The following is a 26,626-nucleotide window of genomic DNA, read 5'->3' on the forward strand; positions in this document are numbered from 1 at the left end:
TGACCTTCGCTTGCTGTGGGCTTATCAGCTGCTATGTCTCTACACTCGCCCAATTCGTGAACGCCGCTGTGGCGCATGAATAATAAAAAAAAAAAAGACTGGACGTGCGACGCGCAGAAGGAACAATATGGCGGCGGCAGCGGGCAAAGGGAGCAAGCCGCGGTTGCCGAGAGGGGTTGGCATAATAATAAAAAACGGAAGAGATCCAACGATCAAGGAGATGCCAGATGTCGGTTAGAAGGACTGTAGCGGATGAATATAGGGGGTGTGTTTATTATGCGAATAGATACAGTATTTACTGTGCATGAGCTCAGCCCTGTACAATGAGACAATGTTCAAGTGGCAGATATCAGCCATACCTCATGGCGCAGTTTCTCTAGGATCTTCATCAGTGCCACAATCAATGCTTCAGCAAGGTCCACCATGTCGTCCCGGCTGCAATCAAACATCTTCTCCACACTGCAGAGAGAACATGATTATAAACTCTCAAATGCACAATCAGACATTTATAGTCACATGCCCCCTCGAACCAGTTTAGAATGCACTTAAGAACTTTCAGACACGAGTCCAAAGCACAAACTCCATGTACACGCTTGTACGCTAGTCGTCACCCCTTCTAGGTATTTTTTCTTTATGCAGTGAAGAAGGCCTCTCCGATGATCTCCGCTGCACCCAACCCTACACAAGCACATTCCAGTTCATCATCACCCAACTAAATTGTCTATCTGGCCCAGTTGCACTTCCCTCTTTTTGAACCCAGGCGACAGCTCCAGCTGAGCCGGCTGTCGACTGCTGCCCAGCTCCTCCTCTTCTAAAGTATCTGCTGTCTGTTTGTTCCATTCTGCTGTCATTTATTATTTACAATAGATGGGCAGATAAGGCATCATACACTGGCTATTATAAGTGCCAGTGCCAAACCTACGCAACTCTATATGCCAGGGTAGGTCGAGTAAACAGCGTGCTGCCAGCAGTCTTGCGAAGTTGCCACTCCTCAATCGGAATTAATCCAGAATTGTTCCACATTTTTGCGACCCCAAAGTGGCATGAGAATGGAATGGCGATAAAGCTTCGAGGAATGAAATGAGAATGGAACTAAGCACATTTTGCTCGGAATAGAATGGGAATGAAATTATGTTTTTCAAAAAATAGCCCATTTTTGACGACGAGCTGATTTTCAAACTTCAAACATTAGTAAGCAAGACCCTTCAATTGAACAACAAAATAGTAATTTGAAATATCTTGGCCTATTACAAGCATAGTAAAGCAACACACCTACTGTAATTCTGTCCTTATAGAGACTGTGTTGCTCTGATGTTTCCCATTATACCTCGCATAACCATGGCTCTATGCCATGGTATTCGTCATGCGGAACAACGGCGGCAGCATACTCACATTACACTATGAGATTCTTTCCCCCTCGGTGGCCAACAGCTGCCTGCTGTCTCCCCATCCTTCACTTTGTTTTTGCTTCAGCCACCATCGGTGACTTGGATACAGATTGGAAAAAGCGCTTATCTAACACTGAAGGGAACAGCGCAAAAAACGGGACGAAGAAAGATTGAACACCTGACACAAGCGCTGACGAATAACTGTGGGTAAATTTATTATACCTGGAAACATACAGCTGAAAACAAGAACAAAAAATGTCACACAAAAAAGAAAAACCAAAGGCAAAAAAGAATCTGCCACGAGTCGAAACGAACAAGTTAACTACTCAAAAACATTATCTCTTTTTTGCCTTTCACTCATACGTGCACGTGATGATTTTTGTTCTTGTTTCCAGCTACATATTTCCAGGTGTAATAAATTTAGACACAGTTGTCCATCAGCGCTTGTGTCGTGTGTTCAATCTTTCTCCGTCCCGCTTTTGCACTGTTCCCCTCAGAATCATGTACCGATTGGCCCTTCAAAAAACCCTTCCGCTTCTCTAAGTTATAATGTGTATTGACACTGGTGCGATGCTTTCCTATACCAGCTTGCGCACCGTCTCATCCCATATTATCCACCGCTCTCTTTTTTTTTTGCAATATTTTCCCCCCTAACTACACACATGAGCGCCTTTGCCAGGAATTCTATCGCAAAGGTCTGCAGGTTAGCACAGCACACATTCGTACACGAACTGCTACAACAAGATTAACCATACAGAGAGATACAGTACAGAATAGACTTTTGAAAGCAGTGGTGCGAGTAGCCAAAACAGGCAATCACACGTAACCAAGGCGGCACCTCCCCAAATCCTTACAAAAGACTACAACATGTCGTCGTTTTAGCATTAACACATTCAAGCTTAAACAATATCGAGACATCACCATTTGTTCAAACATGCACTCTTGAAAAAGGTTTGCATGTTCACTAACTAAATACTAACCATTAACTTATCACAAAAAACACTAATCTCCTAGTAAGTGTAAATAGTAAAATGCAGATTAGTGAAACTTGCTAGTCGGCTAAGTAGTTCCTGAATAATGCTGACTGGAACAATTATTAACGCTACTAAATTTTTAATTACCCTTGTCTATACATGCATTTAGCAGCGATGGCGTAGTGATTAGAGCATCCGCCTCGCATGCAAAAGGTCCGTGGTTCAAATCCCGGTGCCGCGCAGTTCCCAACCGGATAAAAAATCCGCATGGTGATGGAACTGCATAACGAGGCCTGGGGTGCGGCCTCACCGGTAACCACCGCCGGGAACGCACTCCCTCACCAGAGAAGGATTGGCCACCCTGGTGCAGTATCTGGCCGCTACCTCCCACATGCATACGTCAAATAACTCACGGCCCTCAGTCCCCAGCAGCTGCGAAGCAACTGACCACGGCGGCGGTCAGATCTGCAACGCAGCAAAGGGTGTTAAGAATCTCTGGATCCGGACAGGCCGCCATTGGAACCTGAACTTGGCAACGTTTAACGCTAGAACCTTATCTAGTGAGGGAAGTCTAGCTGTACTATTCGAGGAGCTAGAGGGTGTTAAATGGGATATAATAGGGCTCAGTGAGGTTAGGAGGGCAAATGAGGCCTATATGGTGCTACAGAATGGGCATGTCTTTTGCTATCGGGGCTTGGCTAACAGAAGAGAACTGGGAGTGGGGTTCCTAATTCACAGAAACATAGCTGGAAACATAGAGGAATACTATAGCATTAATGAAAGGGTGGTAGGTATCGTAATTAAACTGAATAAGAGATACAAGATGAAGGTGGTACAGGCCTACGTGCCTACATCCAGCCATGATGACGCTCCAGTTGAAAGCTTCTATGAAGATGTGGAATTGGCAATCAGTAAGGTAAAAACACAATATACAATACTGATGGGAGACTTTAATGCAAAGGTAGGGAAGAAGCAGGCTGGAGACCAGGCAGTAGGAGATTATCGTATCGGTACTAGAAACGCCAGAGGAGAGCTACTAGTAGAATTCGCAGAACGCAATAATTCACGGATTTTAAATACCTTCTACCGAAAACCCGGAAACCGCAAGTGGACATGAAGGAGCCCTAATGGCGAAAATAAGAACGAAATAGACTTTATAATGAGTGCACACCCAGGCATCGTGCAGGATGTGGAAGTGGTTGGCAAGGTACGATGCAGTGACCATAGAATGGTACGGTCTCGAATTCCCCTAGACTTGAGAAAGGAACGACAGAAACTAATACGCAAGAAGCCAATAAATGAGCTAGTACTGAGAGGGAAAGTACAAGAATTCAGAGTCTCGCTTCAGAACAGGTACTTGGATCTTAGTGAGGAAACCAACCTTAGCATAGATACAATGAATAATAATCTGAGGAGTATCATTACGGAGTGCGCAGTGGAAGTTGGAGGCAGGGTAGTTAGACAAGACACTGGCAAGCTTTCCCAGGAAACGAAGAATCTCATTAAGAAGTGCCAAATCATGAAAGTCTCAAGTACAACAGGCAAAATAGAACTGGCAGAGCTTTCGAAGTTGATTAATAGGCGTAAGGTATCCGATGTAAGAAGGTATAACATGGAGAGAATTGAACACGCTCTGAAAAACGGAGGAAGCGTCAAAGCAGTGAAGAGGAAACTTGGGATAGGCAAAAATCAGATGTATGCACTAAGGGACAAGGAGGGCCAAATAACTACCAATATGGATAGGATAGTTGAAGTAGCGGAGGAGTTTTACAGAGATCTGTACAATAGCAGGGACAACCACGACTTTAACACTATAAGAACTATCAGTAATCCAGATACCCCACCAGTAATGATAGAAGAAGTCAGAAAAGCTTTGGAGAGCATGCAAAGAGGCAAAGCTGCTGGTGAGAATCAGGTAACATCAGATCTGCTGAAAGATGGAGGACAGATTGTGTTAGAAAAACTAGCCACCCTGTTTACGAGGTGTCTCCTGACGGGAAGAGTACCAGAGTCTTGGAAGAACGCTAACATCATCTTAATACATAAGAAAGGAGATGACAAGGACTTGAAGAATTACAGGCCCATTAGCTTGCTCTCTGTAGTATACAAGCTATTTACAAAAGTAATTGCTAACAGAGTAAAGAAAACATTAGAATTCAATCAACCAAAGGAACAAGCAGGATTTCGAACAGGCTACTCAACAATCGACCACATTCATACTATCAATCAGGTAATAGAGAAATGCTCAGAATATAACCAACCACTATACCTATCCTTCATAGATTACGAGAAGGCGTTTGATTCAGTAGAAATATCAGCAGTCATACAGACACTGCGGAATCAGGGCGTCGATGAAGTATATATAAACATCCTGTAAGAAATCTACAGGGGATCAACTGCTACCATAGTGCTTCATAAAGAAAGCAACAGAATACCAATCAAGAAGGGTGTAAGGCAGGGGGACACAATCTCCCCAATGCTATTTACCGTGTGCTAACAGGAGGTTTTCAGAAGCCTAGGATGGGAACAGCTAGGGATAAGAGTTAATGGAGAGTACCTTAGTAACCTGCACTTCGCCGATGACATTGCATTGCTGAGTAACTCAGGGGACGAATTGCAACTCATGATTACGGAGTTAGACAAGGAGAGCAGAAAGGTGGGTCTTAAAATGAATCTGCAGAAAACGAAAGTAACGTACAACAACCTGTGAAAATCGAGATAGGTAATGGTGCACTTCAAGCTGTAAAAGACTATGTCTACTTAGGGTAGGTCATAACCGCGGAGCCGAACCACGAGATTGAAGTAACTAGAAGAATAAGAATGGGGCGGAGCACATTTGGCAAGCACTCGCAAATTATGACAGGTAAATTGCCACTATCCCTCAAGAGAAAGGTATATAACAGCTGTATATTGCCGGTACTTAGCTACGGAGCAGAAACCTGGAGACTTACAAAGAGGGTTCAGCTTAAATTGAGGACGACGCAGCGAGCAACGGAAAGAAAAATGGTAGGTGTAAACTTAAGAGACAAGAAGAGAGCTGAGTGGATTAGGGAACAAACGGGGGTTAAGGATATCATAGCTGAAATCAAGAAGAAGAAATGGACATGGGCGGGGCATGTAGCACGTAGACAGGATAACCGCTGGTCGTTAAGGGTAACTAACTGGATTCCCAGAGAAGGCAAGCGGGTTAGGGGGAGACAGAAGGTCAGGTGGGCAGATGAGATTAAGAAGCTTGCGGGTATAAATTAGCAGCAGCAAGCACAGGACCGGGTTAACTGGCGGAACATGGGAGAGGCCTTTGTCCTGCAGTGGACGTAGTCAGGCTGATGATGTTGATGATACATGCATTTAGAATACCACATTAAGATACTTATATTACAGAAGAATATGTAAGAGAATAAATGAAGTGAAATTGTTCACATAGATTAATTAGTGACCAATAATTACTTCATGCAATTACCATGACAAGTATGCATCACAGCAACATACATTGGGCATGAACGAATCACAGACTAGGAAATACAAGAAAACGCGCATATAGAATGTCAAGATTAGCCGGTACGTACTGTAGAAGCCGTTTGAGAATATTTACGCTACTATATAGTTTGGAATAGCACACTGTGTACTGGTTAACATTCATAGAATTTAGAAAAATAACAGACAATTTGTACACATGATCATCTGGCTTCTATTTGCACATATGTATGTCATCACTTAGCACAAAATTTTTATTTCAAAGTAATCGACAAAATAAAAGAGTGCCACAATTACTGCAAGGATCGAGCAACATATGTGGGTTGGTAGTTACTTCGTTGAGACTGAGAAAGCATCCCTGGTTAGTAACGACAAAAGTTTGAAGCTTTACTAGCTGCTGGCTAGAGTAAAGAAATGCCACGAAGGTAGTAAAATACGCTCGAAAAAAGTCAATAGATGCGTTGCCAACTGTTTACTTACTTTTCTTTCCAAGATTGTGCTGACCATGCAAATACTATAGGTAGCGAGAGAACTGCCCCATCAGAAGTAGTAGTGTGGTTGTACTACCCGAGATAAGTCACCGAGCTACTGTCCCTCCACCAGTGTTTTGTATACTTCTGCAATTCCTAATGAATTTGATAACAGCAGCTTTATGTTGTTACAATCATTCTTAGCTCGACAGAGCTATCAAAATCAAAGCATGCCTTTCCTACGTTGAGAAAATGTAGGAATGGAGTTGATCTGCCCGGTCATTCCCAGGGTCAGAATGAACTAGGGTTTTTTTCATTCTATTGAGAGAATAGAATTACAAGTTTCAATTCCCCGGAATGTGATTGGAACAGAACGAAGGCGCCCAATCCACAATACTGGCTGCCAGGGGTAATTGTCACATGAGACATTTGGAAGGAGTTATGAATGATAACCTGTTGAATGACCAGTCATGTTCAAGCCGCCAAGTCTATCGAATCAGCAAAGCCCCCCTTAACTGAACTAATGTCTTTTGAGCAAAAAAAAAAAGGTAAACAGCACGAATGTGCCCTCTCATCCGCATTGCGCGCGTGCTCACAATTAGAAAGGAAAATCCTACCAGAAAGCTCTAAACTACAAACGTACACAAGTCGACACTCTTTTGCAAAGTACTGTTTAACAGAGCGCTTGTTTCGAAGGGCAAAGACAATGCTTGTGGGAAGCATGCAAAGGAAACTTTTAGGTTGCCTCTGAAGCATTAATGCAAGAGGAAGCCAAGAACTTCCACTGCTTGCCGGTATGCGAACCCAGGGTGCTTTAAAGAAAGGTGCCCGACTCCATATGGAAGTAATGCAATGGCTTGGATGACAGCAGGAAAGCTTTCAGAGGAATATGTTGGAGCAAAAGGAGAAGTTCTCCCTGGGCACAGCAACTTGAGCATGAATGAATGCACTTCATGAGCGAGGCATCATCAGCTCGAACACCTACACAGGATGCTGCTATTGACACATGCTGGGTGGCAGCTTCCCCTGCTTCACTCTGGCAATGGTTGTTGTGCCCGCACAACAGCCTGCTTACAGAAGTGAGTTTTGGTCATTCCAAAATGTTGACATCATCCATTGAGACCGACATCTCTGTTGCACCTCGTGAGGTTGAAGATGTCAACAATGGCCAAGTATTCAGAAAGCCCGCAATATAGCCATTAAAAATGGTTGCAAACGAGAACCCCCAGTTTGCAAAGGCAATTGCACAGTACACAGTCACCAGCCAATCTTGTGTGACCAATGACCCATTAATAAACATGAAGAGCTGTACAAATAATAGTATAATGATTGCGAAACACAAGTAGCAAGTGCAAATGCACAAAAAATGAACATCATGCATTGCAACCCTATTGGCAGGCTTAACTGCAATAGATTTTCATTATGGCTGCAAAACATACACAATATGTCAGTTCGATGCTGGTCATGGCACAAGAGGCCAGCAAGTGTTCTAAAACGAAGGTTCCACCGAAGAAGAAAATTTTAGGATTCCACAAGTGCTTAGGGCTGATGAACTGTATTCCATGTATCCATAGTTATATTAAACTATCCTTTGATAAAGTCATTGCACGTTGCATCCACACTTCGGGAATCAGCAAGCAGCAAGACGAGCTTTACACAATAAGGTGTGACTCACTTCGATTGTCACCTATAAAGCATGCAGTATGGTCGCTGGATTGAAGTTTCTCAGTGCCCATGCTACTCAGTTGGGCGCCAGCCAGCTTTTGTCCACAAAGTGGAGCACCCTGGAAAGCAACCTAACACCAGCAAACGGCAGCATTGTGCTCTTGTGTTGCGTTCAAGGCACACAGCTGGTGATGATCATGACAAGGCTGTCGACAATGAGGCATAATGGTGCATTCAGCACTGGCCGCCAACCTTGCCTTAGCTTTTTTTTTAATACCTGCGAAGGCATCACGGCAATTGCACGCGTCGAAATCATTGACCGACTTGTTGCCAGTTACCGAAAAAACAGAAGACTTTTCTGACATGAAGCAGGCTCTCAGTAAATGAACACCTGTTAAACGAACAATTGCTCTCGGTGTGATTGGTTTCACACAAGCATTCTACACTCCTGTTCATCTCTCAGTAAATGAGACTCTTGTTAAGCGAAACACGTTTACCTGGTCCTTTCATGTTCTGTTCAATGAGCCTACTGTACTTAAAATTTATGCAACGAAATGTTATATCAATCACTGCTTGTTGCATTGATGGCTTCTCGCACATGACAGCACTTTTTGGTTGCTCTTCGAAAGCTGACAGCAATTCTGGCTTCAAGCTGCCTTTTCAATTTTTTTTTTTCTCACAGTCATTATGGCAGTGTGCAAATGCCTGGAAACTGAGCAGCCTTACTTGTGGTGCCAGAAGTCTGCTTAGGTACAGGCCACTCTACACTCTGTTTCAAAATTATCCTTCAGCACTGTGGAGGCTACAGGGCCCCTCAGCCAATAGAAAGGTCGATTAGCCCCTCCACATGTAATCATCTGCCCCATGTCGTCTCCTCACCGAACTGTCTATACACACTTATTGCAGATAAGGCTGGTTTATTAACTTTAAAAATACAGTAAAACTACAGTAAAACAGTTTTTTCTTTCTTATTCCTGCTTATATGTATTCCTAAAAACTGCACATAGTGCATTCCGTCAGGTTAGTTCATTAACAAAAGTCACAAATTTGGCTTATTTTCTTCTGTTTATCTTGTGTTGGCAAGGCACTGCTGAAGACTGGTGCTACATATCTAAAGGGTATATGACTGACTTGATCATTAGAGCATTAGTTCAATCAAAATAAAGACAGAATTATGTTCTTTGGCTCCTCTCTTTCTGTTGCCTAATGAAACAGAACTCATGATGCAAACTACTTTCAGAGCTACAATATCTGCTGCAAAATATCATTGATGACCCTCCTTCTATTTGCAGACAAAAATAGATGCAGTGCCCTGCACAAACGTTCATCGTGCCCAGTGTGTCTGCTCAACTTTTCCCACCGTGAGCCACTATTTACAATAAGGTTAAAGCATCCTCATATGCAAAGCACACACCAACACAGCATAGATATTTGGCATTTAAAACAACTTACTGTCAATTCCCTGTTCAAACAACAACACCTAGATTATAGGCTAGGGTTCCTGCCGGGCCTCAACAGCAGTTGGGTCAAGCCGGGCTGGACCCAGCAGGCTAAATTCTTTCTCAAGCTTGGACCAGGACATGTTTCACATTTCGGTCACTAGGCCAGGTTTGGGTTGGTAAACTTAAACAATTTCTGAACCCAGGCCGAGAATCGTAGCCTGTGCAGTGCTCTTGTATATACAAACCCACATTCACTTCGTTTTTCACAGCATGAGCAGTCAAGTCAATCACCTGTGCCTTAAAAAAAAAAGCTCTAGAGTCCATTTTATCACTTGTAATATACTTGAATTACCCTTTCCTCATAAGTCCAAAGCAAGCCAGCAACACCCAACTGCATGGCCTAAAACGTATCACACTATCTGTCGCAGAAAATGCGCAAGTTGTCTACGTCTTCTGGAGGCCAGCCAATATACAAGGCCAGCCAATATACATCTCCTCAACCATAAGCAATCCTTTGCAAGATCCTGTTACCCTAAAAGCTTTTTCCGAAATCGGGAAGGAAGCTTAAGGTGTCATGTAAAAGCACTTACACAGCCATGTAATCCGCCAGACGAACGACGGTTTCGAACGTCGCAAGCAAGTCCTCAGAGTTGCATACAGCTCTCTTGTAGTAGGGGTACATATGACGGTGGCCGGACGGTATCTTGGTGCAAAGATTTCCACTGCAAAACGAAAGAGGATGGCCCAACATTTTCTATCACAAGTACGTTTGAAATATATTTTAATCCTTGCAAGATAATCACGACACTGCAAAGAAGACAAGCACAGATGAATAATTGTTGAGCTGACTGCGAACAAGTCGAACACTGCTACGAGATTTGTGCCATGGCTTACAGAAAACATCTCATTAAAACCAATAATTTTCCTGATTCGGTCCAAGTCCTGCACAACAGCCAGGTCCAATGGGAGAAAGATTTCAAACCAAAATCTGTTGGTTTGCCGCTCTCATGAGAGCAGTATCAGAGACAACCTAAATCATATGGCGCATACCAAGGTGCGCTAGCTCACGCTGGTGACTATCGCCCATGGGACAGCACTAAAGCTCAAAGAACACTTGCCAAGCTGCAACGAATTCACCAAGGCCCGCTAACGGACCTACCTACCCTTCCCTAGGCCTAGGAAGATGATGGATGAAAAAGGCACAGCTGTTGGCCCTCAGACAACTGTAGCCGCACACACACCCAAACCAGTCGTAATATCACACACTATGACAGGGTGTCTACCAAGTCAGCATTTTGAAATTCCCCGAGATTTCCGGGTTTTCCCAGAGTATTTTTGCAAAATTCCCTGAGTGGCACACAACTTTCTGCCACGTCAATACAAGAAGGTACCATGCCACCCAATGCTGTCACTGTCTAGTAAGCATGTGTAACATTTCGTGCAACATTTTTCTAAGCTTTCCAAAATTTCAAATTACTTCAATGCAGATTTTGAATGTGCCAAATGTGTACAATAGAAAAATTTTATTAAAAACATCAGCAACAGTATTTTGGTGTCGGCATCATTTATGACTGCAAACTGCACCATAGGTTTACATCTTTACCCAGTCAAAAAAAAGTGAATTGGTTCAATTGGTCATACCAGTTCATAGCAATTGGTCCTAAATGGAATGAATTGAAAAGCAACTGGGACGTGGTGCTTCAATGCGGATGACCAATTGGACCACGCAGTTGCGATTGATCATTCATATAGGTACACCACTTTCCGATTGGTCTCCCAATTGAAATGCTTGTCAGTCCAATTGGTAAACCATTGGAACAGTGAATTCCCATTGGCCTCCCAATTGGAATGCTTGTTAGTTCAATTGAATGCGCACACCCGCATGGGAAAATACTTTCCAATCGGAGGAGACCCTTTATTGGAAATATTCTAGTTGTAAAGAGTGTTGTAAGTGTTCAACTGGTTGACCTGGTAGAAACCATTTAATTACAACTGGCTGACCAACTGAAGACCAGTTCTCTTTGACTGGTCAACCCTATGGAGTGCCTTGTGCAAGTTCTGTGGAGTTGGCAATGAGTGAGGTGGTAAAATTTTGCAATATTTTTTTCCCAAAATCATAAAACACCTTACTATAGTACTATATCTGCTACAAATGTTTCTTTCCACTTCACATCTTCATGACACGAGTAGCCACCCCAGTTCAATCATACAAGAACACATTAAGAAAGCGGTTGAGCAAGCATTGGTTTAGTACTAACAACCCTTCCACAACCACTGCATTTGAAGCGATAAAGTGAGGCCAAAATGAACTTTATAAATTAATTTCTCATTACAAAATTTTGTATTGCTTTTCGACGAAAGCAATCTTTGTGTAGTTTAGATTTTCATAAAAGAGCATGCACTCACAGTGAAAGCGCTGCAGCACGTGCCATCAGGATCGTCATCACTAATGGACCGCCGCAGCGGGCACAAGTCGCAATGTTCACCGACGTGTTTTATACCCAGCCTCTTTGCAGTAATTATGCTGGCATGATCCATTGATTCAGCCCTTTTTATTTACAATCAAGGCAAGTATTTTACTTTTGAACCACCTTAACACCTGTATTGTTATCTTTTGAACATTTTGTTCGTTACACTAACTAGTGTTGGCTCGCGACTGCAGCGGACACGGTGCACGGGCGTAGCTAGCATGAAGTGTGGGAGCTACTGTACACGGTAAGTCTAGTTACATCGGTAACATTTCCATACTTTGTGCAGAGGTAACCACACTGGTCTGGAACACTCTAATGACGCACTCTGAATCGCAACATCGATGTTGGAATGCATGGCTGCTTAAGCAAATGCTCACCTGTGGACTATCTCAAACTACCCAATCTGGAAAGTGCCAGAGCGTGCAGTTACAGAGTTTTAGACTGGTGTGTTAACCTCTTTACTGCAGCCATGTAGTCTATTTTATCTATGTCTCATCATATTTTTCTTTCATGTAGCCTGGCTGCATGATTGCTGATGCAATGCGGAACAAAGAAATAACTCTGAGCAACAACAATATATCAACGACCCCCTTTCCAAAAACTGCAGCAGAACGAGCAGCAGTTCAACTACATATACCCTTGCTAGCAGGAATTGGGAGTTGTACTATAAATCTCGCTCTGTACAAGACATTTTTGCCGAACTATTGTCGTCTAATAAAGCCTCTTCGTGTTGAGCACCAGTTTGCTTTAATTTGATGACCATTTGCACATAGCTGGTTAACCAGTTGGAAACCAGTCTATTTTAACAGGGTGACCAGCTGAGCAGCTGTTACCTTTAATTGAATGACCACATCTATTCAATCGCTTAACCAATTGAGTACCACATACCTTCGACTGACCTTCTAGTTGGACACAAATTCTCTTCAACCCACAAACCCTTTAGAAGCCAGCTAGTTTCAATTGGATGACTACATCTATTTGAATTGATCAACCAATTGAACACCACCTAGTTTCAACTGGAGGACCATTTAGGATTAACTGGATTACCAGTTGCACACCAGTTCACTTTAACTGGTTAGCCATTTGGATCCCAGTTAGCTTTAATTGGATCACCAATTAATCCCCCCCTACATCAATTGGTCAACCAATTATCCACCAGTTCTGTCTAAATGATTATAACTAATTGAATATGAATTGGTTCACCAATAATATATAATTGGCATGTTTCCAACTGGTGGCCAAATTCCAATGGGTTGAAAACCAATTGATGTCAATTGGTATTTTTCCAATTGAACCACTTGAACTTTTTTGACTGGGTACCTATCTTCGACCAACACTGCTGTGGTTCTTCAGCGATTGATTGCATGATGTTCTGATTTCATATGAAGAGATGAGAAAAGGTATCACAACAACTAGCGCCAGGGGTGGCGCCACGCAGCCAAGCACCTCGGTCGTCATACAATGACCAGCGTGTGCGACTACACTACAGCGGCTGCCACACCAGCACCCCCTGCGGATGATCTCATGTGAACCTATAGTGTTTCAGAACTTGATATTGCTTGAAACATGGGTCAACGCAGAGCGCCTCCTCACAGTCCACACAAATAAAATGTGTTTGTTCTTTTGGAGCAACGAGTTGCATTGGCACACATGGGCACCTCTGCGTGTGGCTGCCTTAGGCAGAGTAACCTCAATAATCAAGGAGAAAGAGAATACCTCGTGAGCGCCGATGATAAATGCGCTAAAAGCTGCCCCAATAAAGATGAAAATCGGCTTCCACCACCCCTGCAAAAGCGTACGATAAAGATAAAAACCAAGTGTCGCGCACTTATCCGTTGCGATCACGCGGGGAAACCAAAACCATGACAGGGCCATCGGCCGACCGCGCGACATGGTGATGCTAGGAATCAGTTTTTATTTATTTATTTACTTATTTACTTATTTATTTATTTATTTATTTATTTATACAACAATCCCTAGTTGGGACCTTGGTAGGGCAGAAAGATGAAGAGTGCATGTTCTGGTACAACAAAATGTGTGAAACAAGTGGTAGGCATAACCATGTCCCATAATTCGCATGACCTAAAACTGAAAGTGACTTCATAACATGTCCCATAATTCGCATGACCTAAAACAGAAAGTGACTTAACAAATAAAACGCGGTTACACATTCGAACTTACACGTGCACATGTATGCAAATACATATATAGCAATCCTCAATGCAGTTATGCACACATGATTGATTGATTGATATGTGGGGTTTAACGTCCGAAAACCACCATATGATTATGAGACACACCGCAGCCGTAGTGGAGGGCGCCAAAAATTTCGACCACCTGGGGTACCTTAACGTGAACCCAAATCTCAGCACACGGAGTTATTGGCACATAGGAACAAAGTACCGAGTGCAGGTAAATAAAATAACAGACGTGTCAAGAATAAATGTGCACATGTACTAACTACACATGAGTAAATATAAACTAAATATAAATAAGGACCAGGTTCATGAACACTGACACAAGAAGCAAAATTTGCCAGTGAAGACTACGACACTTGCTCATTTGTTAATAAATTCTAATCATTCACCGTTCTGGGGAAAAAAGAATATTCAAATGCATTATTTCAGGTTTCAACTCGGACATGAAACTGGAAGCTCTCTATGAGCTGCTCCTTTTCCTAGTGTATAACTATTTTGCCCTGTACCTCTTAATTTTCATTCTTTTTCTTTTAATATAGTACCGCCAAAGTATTACGATTTCATGGTCGGGGCCTCCATAAGAATGTTAACACTTAGTACTATGATGTTTATTATATTTTTTTTTGTTTCATGCTTCTGAAACCACAACGAAAATACTTTATGAACACTTGCAGAAACACTTTAAATGTGTCTTTTTTTTTTTTTTTACCTTCCGGTTTCGTAGCAGTGTACAGAGCCGACATGCCCTTTTTTCTTGGTAAATGTGACCTTTTACATATATTTCGCAACTTCCCTCCCCCTTATGTAATGCCCCATCAAGGGCCCTTAAGGGTTAATATATGATGATGATGATCATTTATGAAAATATGGAAGAAAAGTGGTCCAAGTATCAAACACTGCGGGACACCAGACGATGCTGAATCTCTAGCCAAGCAGCGTCGATTAAATGAAGCCAGTTGTAGACGACCAGTTATGTATCGTGAAATCCAAGATGTTAGCCCAAGGTTTTGAAGTACTAAGTTTAATTAATAAAGCAGCTTTTTATGAGAAATCATATGAAATGCTTTGCAAAAGTCTAGAACAATAGCGTCAGTTTGATGACCAAATAGATGTTGCACATCGTGTATATTTTCTACTAGTTGAGTTTGTGTAGAAGCCTCTCAAAGAACTCTGTTGAACCTCGTCGAAGAAGTTTTGTTCTTTGAGAAATACTGAAATGTGTTATGCATTATATGTTCCATCAGTTTGCAAGCTGTTGAAGTTAGTCATATGGGACAGTAATTTTCAACAGGAGATTTGATCCTGTTTTTGTGTAGCAGTATAATCTTAGCTATTTTCCAATCCAGAGTGACCTCGCCCTCCTGCAAAAATTTTGAAAAGAATACATGAAGGTACTTAGTCATCCATTCTGAAAATAGCCTTAAAAATTCGTTGGGAATGTCATCGGGACCGCACGATTTTTTTATATCTACATATATATCTATATATATCTACATATATATATATATATATATATATATATATATATATATATATATATATATATATATATATATATATATATATATATATATATATATATATATATATATATATATATATATATATATATATATATATATATATATATATATATATATAAGAGCAAGTTGAGTATTCCCTTTTGGCTAATGACAATTTCTGGTACTGGCAGATTAAATTGGGCAATAAATTGTTATCATAGATGAAAACAAATTGAAATTGATCATTGAATGCGTTCGCTGTCTTCAAGATCCCATGAGTAATGAAACTATTAACTTCAAGAGACGTGGAAGAACGAGACGAAGGGTAAATCGATCGGCAGAATTTGTCTGAGGATGTGGAGATAAAGCATGGCAGTAGTACATTATGGTAGTTTTGTTTATGTATTGAAACCTTACTTTGAAGTTAAAAAATTACAAGAGACATTTCTTGATTTTGACTATCTGTTGAAGAGCCCTTCTTCAATCTTTAAAGCTTTCTTTTGAGCTCTAGAGTAAGCCGAGTAATCCCGGGGTTTCTATTTTTTGGTTTCTTGACAATACGTGGTGCAAAACGGTCCATGCATTCTATAATAATACCTTTTCTGCGGTGCCAGAGGTTGTTTACGCTAGCATCACTGCTTGCAGAGGTGTTGAAGCGAAAAGACAATGGATACATTATTGAAACATCATTTGCTCTGAAAAAATTTGGAAAGTTACGAATTGATCAATGTTTGTTCATTGATACACCGGAGAGAGTTAGTCATACCAATTCGTGATAAGAAATGCCAGGATGAATTTCAGATGCAACACAAGATGCAGGACAGCCACGAATGAAAAACAAGTGATGCATGGATCTAGTTTGACCTTGTATCCTAGTGAAATCATCAACAATTTGCAATAACTCAAATGCAAATATGAACTCTATAATTGCTTCACCTATTTTGTTGTTTTGCTTCCTGGTAGTCAGCAAGTTCCAATCAATGTTTGGTGCTTTAAACTCGGCAGCCAAAATACCTCTATCTTCTTGTTTTATGTGAATGGTCATGAAACTGTAATTCAATTAAATTGTTGCATTCAGAGGAGAGTGGCCTGTAAATAATGCCAATAACGTACTTAACATTTCCGTGATATAAGTTTAACAGAAAAGAGCTTTAACGTTAGGTGTATCATAATGTTCAAGGAATTTTCGAAGAGCCACCTTCTCCTTTTTCTTGCTCTGCGATCTTTCCTGAACACATTGTAATCAGCTGGGACAAATTTGCTGTCGAAGATCGAATCATTTAGCCAAGCTTCAGTGAATAGAAGAAAATTTGACAGATCCCGCGTACCTGGGAATCGACGTTATGCAAAGCATGCGGAGGGAAGGCTACCATGTGGCAAATTTTTTTTTATTGGGCGACGCGCCATGAAATGAGGCTAAATATATGTACAAATATTGCACGTACAAACGTAAGTTGAAGAGTTGCCGATGTTTATCTAATTAATTGTTTGCCCTTGCGCAACGATGCCAACTGTAGCATGCATATTAGCGACACCAGATGCTGCTATGAAGCGCTGATGCTCCCGGGGATGCTGGCCCGCGACACCGCTACATTAATGAACTTCAGCGCATGGCAACTAACCACAATTGATGTTAACCCGACGTGATGGCTGTGTCCAAGAAGTTCATATGTAATGTTTATAAAATTGAATAGGCAGTTCTGTGACCACTATAAAAGTTTAATGAAAATTAGCGTCTATTTGAAAAGTAGTTCGGAGACCTAGCGTAGCTTTATGGTAAAATGCTTCATTGCCATGCACAATGCTTGGGTTCGATTCCAGCTGGGACCCTGACATTTATTCTTTCCATTTGTTGGGTCGACGCCACCAATGTCTGGTATTTCATAACTCTCCAACGTTAAAATAGCCCATGTGTGTCCTAGTCATTCCTGGGTGTCAATCATCTGTGGCACATACCCACATACCAGCAACACATACCCGCCCATGGGTATGTGCCACTGTCTGATGCCTTACCAGGATTGTGACAATATTCAATATTCGTCAAACCATTTTACCCTCCCATGAAAATTTTGGTTCACGCCAAGTTAAGTGGGTGACAACGAGAGCATCAAAACAAGCGGCTAGACGGACGGACGGACACCCTCGAAGCCGCCGAAGTTTTTTTAAAAAGTACAGGGATCGCACAGGGGTTGTGAGCAAGTATAATACCTTCCAGCTCAATACATTTAATATACTGCGGCAGTTCATGTTTAAAATTGAAATGGGGGGCCAAGGGCGCATTACTAGTCACCTACGAGGTGCTTTATTTTCATGACAGTGTTAATTTTCTAGTCATTCCACGTGTAAAAAGTACCATCGACACAAGTTTGTCATGAATGAGTTTAGCACCCCTTGCTCTATCTTATGTTGCACTGTGCCGAAAATTTTCTCGTGTCTCTCACACTCGCTTGGAGAAATCCTGAGAAAGAGAGAGTGATCTGCGTTTTAGTTTATAGCATTTTCTCAGAGTGGTTTACTGTTCACAATAATTCAAAAATCTCAGGATTACAGGGAGAGTTTTTTCACCTTTGAGGCCGAGCCTATGAATTCTTTCTATAGCTGGAGTTGGTATTTCCAGTCTTTCCAAGAAGATACCTTCTACAACTTGCTTTTATAGCTCCCCACTAGAAGTTATTTCTGCGAAATCTGTTCTCTACGTCCTCTACTTCTTGACTGAGCATGCTGTTGTGAAATAACCTTCTCCATGTCATTTACTTCAGTTATTATTTCCTGAGACTGGAAAGCTGCTGACCTATCCAGTTAATCTTTTCAGCTAAGGTAGTAATTAATCTTACTTTCAAATTTCTTTTGGTTGGCTTGGATATTTTTTCTACGGTAGCACTAATTTTATTTTGGCCAACTAATAGCTGCACCAGAAGATCTTTACCAGACGGACCGGGATTCAACTCAATGTCATCAGATACGAATAAGTTTATAACAGAAGTGCATAAAAATATGTTTAGCAAAGCGTGGGCAGGGCAGCAGCAATGAGAACTGGTTATCACTGCGGTAAGCCAATCAGCAATCAATAAACTGTATTACTTCCGCAGTTCTGCTTATTTTCGCAAGAATATAGCACAACTCGGAACACCTCTTGTGGTTCCTAGGAGGTAATAGAACCTCCTAGTAAGCATCCATGATTATGGCGCGAAACTTCAAATGCAGGGTCGAAAAAGATACCGGACACGCAAAACTTCAGCGAGTAAAGAAGAAATGTTGCTCCCAGTGATGTGTGCATATTCAGTGCGTCGGGCAAGTACACAATTGAACATATTGTAAATGGCCCGCAGAAATTCCACGACTTGCCACCCTGTTGCCATGTGTCCTATTTTGCATGCGCCGTTTACAACGTGAAGGCCACAGCTACAAATGTCGAGGATTCAGCAGCAGTTTTTCGCTTTACGAACCTCTTGCTTGATCTCGCGTAGAAACTTCATGTCGACATTTGGCCTTTCCATTGATATCTATGATTTTCGATCGTGAGAGTCCTTCTGTGGAGCTTTTAAATGCAGACACCAATTCTTCAGCAAGAGTGCGCCTAAAAAATCATGTCATGTAGCGCGTTTTCACGCATTCCTATGCATCTGCCTAAATGCGAACTAACACGTCCAGTCGTTCCTTTTGTGCAACCTTATTCAATGATTTATCAAATGCTATGACGAACAAGATAGCACATACTGCTGACTGGGCGAGTTATTGCATGATAAAAAATGAAACGTTTTTTGTCAATGTTTTTTTTTTTGTTTTTAAAACTTTTACTGTGATCAGCACAGTACCTCAGAGTTTTTTACTTTAAACCACAAAACGATACCGCTTTAGCACAGCTCAGTCTGAGCATGAAGAAAAGATGCTATTCAGTCAAGAAGGGGAAAAAACAGATGAGAGTGTGAGCGCTCATAATGTCGTTTGTTTTTCGTTTGAATGCATAGCAACTTTTCTTCACGCTCAGACTGAGAATCCCTAAAGAAATATCATTGAGGTAGCACGCTTGACTCATTTCCAACTGAAGGCACTCTTTCAAAAAAGGTGCGAGACGAAAGACAATGGTACAACCCATCATACCCATCATGTTTTTGCAAGTTGCATATTCTGAGCAGTAGCTGACGACGGAAGCATCATCAGAGAAGCTGACGCCGCAGCAGCACGAAATGATGAGTGCATCATGACAGCATTGAGGCACCAAAATACTTCCACAATAATGACCTCTCAATCACGATGAAACCAATATTTTGTTGAACTTGGGAGCTGGAAAACTGTAGGCGTAGTTCTGTAATGCCACCTAGGTCTTTTGATTTGGATCACTTTATGGAGCAGCGAAATTTTCATGTTGGAGCACTTGGGAGAAGCAAAAGTTTCTATTTTGGAGCACATTGGAACAGTAAAATTTTCATTTTGGAGCAATTTGGAGCAATTTGGAGCAGCTAACTTCACGTCCAGGAGAAGAAGCAAGTTGAGTTTACATTCGAGGGCATGAATAATTATTTTGGTGCGGTTGTTTCCTATGAAGAGCTTGAAATATTTCCCTTCACTTCAAATCTCATGAAGCCAGTCATTTTAGGAGCACTCCCTATTTCAGTTGATCATGCTAAAATAATGGCATAATTATGTTGGCCACTCTGAAAAAACTAGTTCAGTGATTATTATCGAAGAAAATAAACAAAGTACTGGTTGAATGAAACTGTACTTCATCAAATAACATTCTATGCACCTATGTGGTTATCAGTATATATGGTAGACAAGCGCTATGAGGTACAACACTAGACATACATAGTCGCAACTGCATTTCCCTTAGACGACTCCAAGGATATATATTTATTATTTTTCAGAACCAATTATACGGATGGGCTTAACATTGCATCATTTGTCTAGTCTCACAAAGCCAACCTCCTCCGGCCTCCATCTCTCTGTGCTGTAATTACACGATTCAAAAAACTTTGTTTTCCTTTTGAAACAACGTTTTCGTGTCTGAGGCATTCCGTCAATACTCCGAAATCCCCCTGCAGTGTTCTAGAAAGCAGTGCATAAAAAAAAGAACCTCACAGTGTACCATATGCATACGCGTAAGACGACTAGAAGGCGAGAGTCTCTTAGTTTTTATTGCGATATCAATTACAAGAACATTTTCCACCGGTATTTGCCATCGCCAGGGGCCTAGGTAAATTTTTGGGAGGGGAAGGGTGGAGTGCACCTTGATCTGAAGGGTGGGCATGTAAATGGTAATATTGGGCTATATATATGCCATGCCAAAAAAATATTTCAAGGGGGGGGGGGGGGGCACATCACCGGTTAGCTCCCCACGCCCCGCCTGGCTATGCCACTGGCCCCGTTGCTCTCATGTTTTGTGTAATATCCCAATCGATTACAACCGATAAGTGAGGGAGCAGGGGTAATGAACGCAGATAAAGCAAAGATAAAAAAGTCAGTTTCGTCACAAGGACGAAACTGTTCCCCCGCGGAGAACTGCAGACATCTGGGCATGGGAGGATCGTATGACCAGGTTTCACGACATCACCACACATTACCAGTGACAAAGACGCAAATACCCATCTCCTCACGAAAGGCTAAACAGAACGCAAGCGGTACACTTCAGACAATTACAAACAGATTCATACAGAAACCCTAGACTCATGCACGCCATGTATCCAGACATATACACTACAAACAGATGCACGTCATGTGGCAAGGTTGCCACCCTTAGTCACATGCTGTGGGAGTGTCAGGGCCTAATAAACAATTCCAACAGTGCCGATTCATCTCACTATTCCACCGCCAGCCTCCGCTCGCGTTGGAAGGCCGCACTGCTCAGCTCGAACCTGACAGCACAACTCTGGGCCGTCCAGCGTGCCGAGGAAGCCGCTTCGAGACAAGGTCTCGGAACCGCATCCGCGGTGGTTGCCCAGGCCCACTAAAAAACGCCGGACTCGAATCACCTGAATTCGACAAATAAAGTTTATGTTCTTCTTCACAAGGACAAAGCAATCAATGCGATAGCAACAACTTGGAATGTTACGCTGAAAACGGCAAGCAGATCAGAACGTGCAGCGTGCTCCTCATGCACAAACAAAGCACGAAAACAACATACACAGAATGATAGCAAACCGTTTACCTCACGACACTTAAAACGCTGTTTGAAACAAAAACAGTGCTCGAAATGTAGTCACAAGTACAGACGAGTGCAAACTAACAAATGTCCCACTTGTTATACTTCACTGTGTATGAAAAGCATGCTCTTTTCACAAACGGGGCATGTGCAGCCAGCGAAGTGACCTTTGTGTTGGGCCCAGCAACTAACCCAATTGTTCCGGTGAAAGCCGAAGGCACACAATTTTTCCTACCGAAGGATAAGCACACTCACAGAAGCATCTAGTAGGAGATAAGCGCTCGTTGGCGCATCGTGACAAGCTGGGCGCCGAGCGCCGGCGGTAGATCTGTATATATATACAGAGACTTACAGCAGCGGTGACGGCAAAACACAAGCGAAGACTGCCCATACAATTGAATAAAAGAGCCGACCTTCCACCTTTGCACGGAGTGCAGATGTGATAGCATCACCCCGTGTGCCAGGCGTGCCATCGATTGTTACTAAAGCAGAGAGGAACGCGCAAACCATCTTCAAAAAGCAAGAAGGAACTAGGAACACAAGGAGAGGGGGGCTTTGTCAATTAAGAACTTTGGGTGTGATTACGGGCACTCGTGCTAATTCGGCAGGCATTAAAGACATCTGTTATATCCTTCTATCGGGTACTCTCAATGCGAACAGACTGTTGGGTATAGCATTCCTTGCAAAGAGCCTAGTGAAACTAACAAATGGTATCTTTTGGACACTACGTCGTATAACTCAGATGAACGCTGGCTAAAGAAACAAACACCACTCCAATCACTGAAGCGGTTTTTACACTGTCAGTTATCTAAACGCGAAGCAGAGGTTATAGTAGCACAGAAAGTTTACGAGCATGTCTCGGGGTACTGCAAAATCTATCTTTTTTTTCCCCCAACGAGCACATGCATGTTGGTGTTTTAATTCTTTGGACTTTGGCGCTTGGATCCCGATGGAAGTTCTCAAATGCCTGCAAGAAAAAACTGGGAGTAACGTTTAAAGAACTGACATTTGAAAAATATTGTTACGAAGAAGCTTTATTCACCAAGAGCTGGTCTTGCCAACGGCTTAAAGAGCGCACAGTCATGCAGGCCAACGGGAGAAGCTCGAGAGTCCAACCCACAACAACCACGTTGTCGTCTTCTTCATTTGGGTGCCAATTCAGCTGTGTCGGGGCGACAGTTCCATACACGTATCATCACTCCGGCCCATGAGGCACCGTGTCGGTGCCTGTTAAATGAGTGAGTCGCCGTTGTAGGGCTCGAGACGAGAAACGTGGACTATTTCCGGTCTGGGTGCAGCAGCTGATGAGTTTGTGGTAGCGGCAATTTCGTAGATCACAGGTGTGACCTGACGAATGACTCGGTAGGGCCCAGCGTATCGCAATAGTAGTTTCTCGCTGAGGCCAACACGTTGAGATGGGAGCCACAGGAGAACAAGAGATCCCACAGAAAAAACGGCATCTCTATGTCGACGGTCATAAAGGGACTTCTGTGCTGTCTGCGACAACAATTACCGCGCGCCCTTATAGGACGATGGGTGGTCTGATAAAAGCAGTGTGTCAAAGGGCAGTAAGAGATGTCCGAAGAGTAGATAAAAAAGGGAGCAGCCCGCTGTTTCATGACGCGACGAGTTATAGGCGAAGGTTACAAACGAAAGAGCTATGTCCCAATCAGTGTGGTTGGTAGATATGTACATGGAAAGCATGTCTGTCAATGTGCAGTTTAGGCGCTCCATAAGGCGGGTGGTAAGATGTGGTGAAGTTGTGACGGGTAGCACAAGATCGGAGTAGATCATCAACCACACAAGATAGAAAGTAGCGACCACGGTCTATAAGCAGGTGAGACGGAGCGCCATGCTGGAAAATAATGTCGTACAGCAGGAAGTCGGCAACGTCGGTTGCGCAGCTGGTTGGAAGCGCTCGAGTGGTTGCATACCGAGTGGCATAGTCTGTGGCCACTGCAATCCATTTATTTCCAGTTGTAGAAGTAGGAAAGGGATCTTGCAAGTCCAACCCCACTCGATAAAATGGCTCTGTTGGAACTTCACTAAGTTGAAGAAGACCGGCAGGGGGAGTCGTACGCTTCTTTCGGCGTTGGCAGAAGTCGCAAGATGCGACGTAACATCGAACAGAGCAGTAGAGACACTTCCAGAATAGCCGTCGAATGCGGTCGTAAGTTCTGGAGACTCCTAGATGTCCAGATGTTGGAGCATCGTGGAATTGTTGCAGAACATTCTTTCGCAGGTGATGCGGTACGACGAGTAAAAGTTCCGCGCCGTCAGGGTGTAAGTTGCGGCGGTACAAAACGTTGTCTTGAAGCAGGTATCCGCTAAGAGAAGGGTCAGCATAATGCGATTGAAGGCGGTCAATGATGGTGAGCAGCGATGGATCTCGGCACTGTTCATCGGCCACGTTCAGAAAATCAGTGATGGCTAAAGCGCAGGCATGGGATTCCAAATCAGTGGAGCTGGGTGGATCAACGGGGTGCCAGGATAAGCAGTCAGCATCGCTGTGCAGCTTTCCAGATCTGTAAACAACCGAGAACGTGTACTCCTGTAATCGAAGTGCCCATCGGCCGAGTCTTCCTGTGGGGTCCTTAAGCGTCGACAGCCAGCAAAGCGCATGATGCTCCGTGATGACTGCGAACGGACGTTCGTATAAGTACGGACGGAATTTCGCAACAGCCCAAACGAGGGCTAAGCATTCCCACTCAGTGATGGAATAATTTTGTTCCGCTTGCGACAAAAGGCGGCTAGCGTAGGCTATCACACGGTTGGTGCCATTCTGTATCTGAGTGAGTATAGCACCAATGCCATGGCCGCTTGCATCGGTGCGAAGCTCTGTTCGAGCCGCTGGATCAAAATGAGCCAGAGCAGGTGGTGATGTGAGGGTGGTAATTAGTGACGCAAAAAAATGTTCTTGGTCCCTTCCCCAAGAAAAGGCCACATTCTTTTTGAGGAGATCCGTGAGGGGCCTAGCAATATCTGCAAAGTTGAAGACAAAGCGGCGGAAGTATGAGCAGAGCCCAATAAAACTGCAAATCTCTTGAGTAGAACACGGAACCAGGAATTCTCAGACTGCACGGACTTTGTCGGGGTCGGGTTGAACACCAGTGGCGTCAACAGGGTGGCCGAGTAGTTTAATCTACCAGCATCCAAATGAGCATTTCGACCAATTCAGTTGGAGACCAACGGAACGAAAAACGTCAAGAATTGCCGAGAGACGAGACAGATGGCTTTCGAAGGAGGGCGAGAAAATGATTACATCATCCAGATAGCAAAGGCAGGTCGACTATTTGGAACCGCGAAGAAGAGAGTCCACCATACGTTCAAAAGCAGCCGGGGCATTGCACAATCCAAAAGGCATGACCTTGAATTGGTAAAGGCCGTGGCCGTGGGGTGTGATGAATGCTGTCTTCTCGCGGTCGCGGTCGTCGACCCAAATTTGCCATTATCCGGATCAAAGGTCAAGGGACGAGAAATAGTTGGTGCCGTGGAGGCAGTGGAGCGCATCATCGATTCGGGGTAAAGGATAAACGTCCTTCTTCGTGATTCGATTCAGGTAGCGATAGTCGACGCAAAACCGCCAAGTGTTGTCCTTCTTTTTAACTAAGACCACAGGGGATGCCCAAGGACTCGATGAATGCTCAATGACGTCTTCACTCAGCATTTTCGCAACCTTCGTCTGTATAACTTGGTGCTCAGCATGTGACAGGCGACAAGGGCGTTTGTGGAGTGGACTGGCATCGCAAGTGCCGATGCGGTAGGTTACAGCACTTGTGCGGCCCAGGGGACGGTTGTCGACGTCAAAGATATCCAGGTAAAAAAATAGAACACCCCGGAGCGCTGCAACTTTGGAAGGTAAGAGGAAGGTAAAAGAACTTTCGTTTATGTACTCTTATATGAACGTGACGCTAAAGAATGATCACAGATTTAAGGACACAATCTCAAAAAACTTAAATGAGAAATTTAGTCGAAAATACACAGATACCAGCAATGAGTGCATAGGTGAGAACGTTTGCCATTGCATCGCCAATAATAACAATCCTTATATAATAACAATAATAAGAGGCACGACATACCCCGGCAAGCTTCTGCTGATGGCAGTTCTAGCCTAACCAGACCTTCAAGCCAGGCCGAAATCGCGACTAAACGAAGCATGCACAAATTTACCTACATGAGTAATGTACAGGTTCCAAATTCAGATATGCTGTGTATGCAGCCGACATTCAAATAGTTCATGTACCAACATGGAAGCTAAAATATGCTGTAGTCAATGTGAAGGAAAAAAATGTCCTCGTTCTTCTTCACACCATAGGCTCCCACGATTATGAAAACTTGTGTAACGGTGAAATTGGCGAGTTCAAGAAGAGTTAAACAACATGAACTTGATGTCGCCAAATGACACAGGGGCTCAAACGCCCTTGCTGAACATGTAGAATCTACAAGCCATCAAACTGACTGGTCAAGCGCACATGCTGTGGTAAAAAAAAAAAAGTTAAGCCAGCAACATGCCTGCCCGTGGAATCCCTGCACATACAGACAACTTCCCACATGCTGAACAGGAGGAGTGATGGGACACTTTTGACAATGTACTCTCAAAGCTTATGTCATGTACTTAGGCGTACTTAAAGGGACACTAAAAAGCTAGAAACAATGACGTGGTTTAGATTAACAAACTACATTCTGAGAACTTTGATGCCTTTTTTTTCACTATCATAAGAAGAAAATAAAAGTTGAAGTTTCATTCTTAAATTTTGTTCATAAATATCTGCACATGAAGACCTATTTCAAAATGCACTGTTTGTCTTTTCATGACATAGGCCTGAGGAAATTTTCTGCAACTTCGTATGCTAGATATATGGCACCTACAGATGATAATGTGCTTCATTTTTATTAGGTAGCA

At 42.9% G+C, this 26,626-nt stretch overlaps 1 protein-coding gene across 3 annotated transcripts in view; it reads right to left on the reverse strand.

Annotated features, from left to right (window-relative positions):
- LOC119181528 (uncharacterized) overlaps positions 1 to 26,626 on the reverse strand; it is a 137,473-nt gene that overhangs the window by 37,649 nt on the left and 73,198 nt on the right. For all 3 annotated transcript variants that reach the window (XM_075883437.1, XM_075883436.1, XM_075883435.1), the window contains 2 exons: positions 10,004 to 10,135; positions 360 to 459 (listed from right to left, as the gene is read on the reverse strand). In XM_075883437.1, the coding sequence (XP_075739552.1) occupies positions 360 to 459; positions 10,004 to 10,135 (232 nt within the window). The remainder of the gene's footprint in view (positions 1 to 359; positions 460 to 10,003; positions 10,136 to 26,626) is intronic.

Source organism: Rhipicephalus microplus, unplaced genomic scaffold (assembly GCF_043290135.1).
Source record: "Rhipicephalus microplus isolate Deutch F79 unplaced genomic scaffold, USDA_Rmic scaffold_17, whole genome shotgun sequence".
NCBI classification, from domain to species: domain Eukaryota; kingdom Metazoa; phylum Arthropoda; class Arachnida; order Ixodida; family Ixodidae; genus Rhipicephalus; species Rhipicephalus microplus.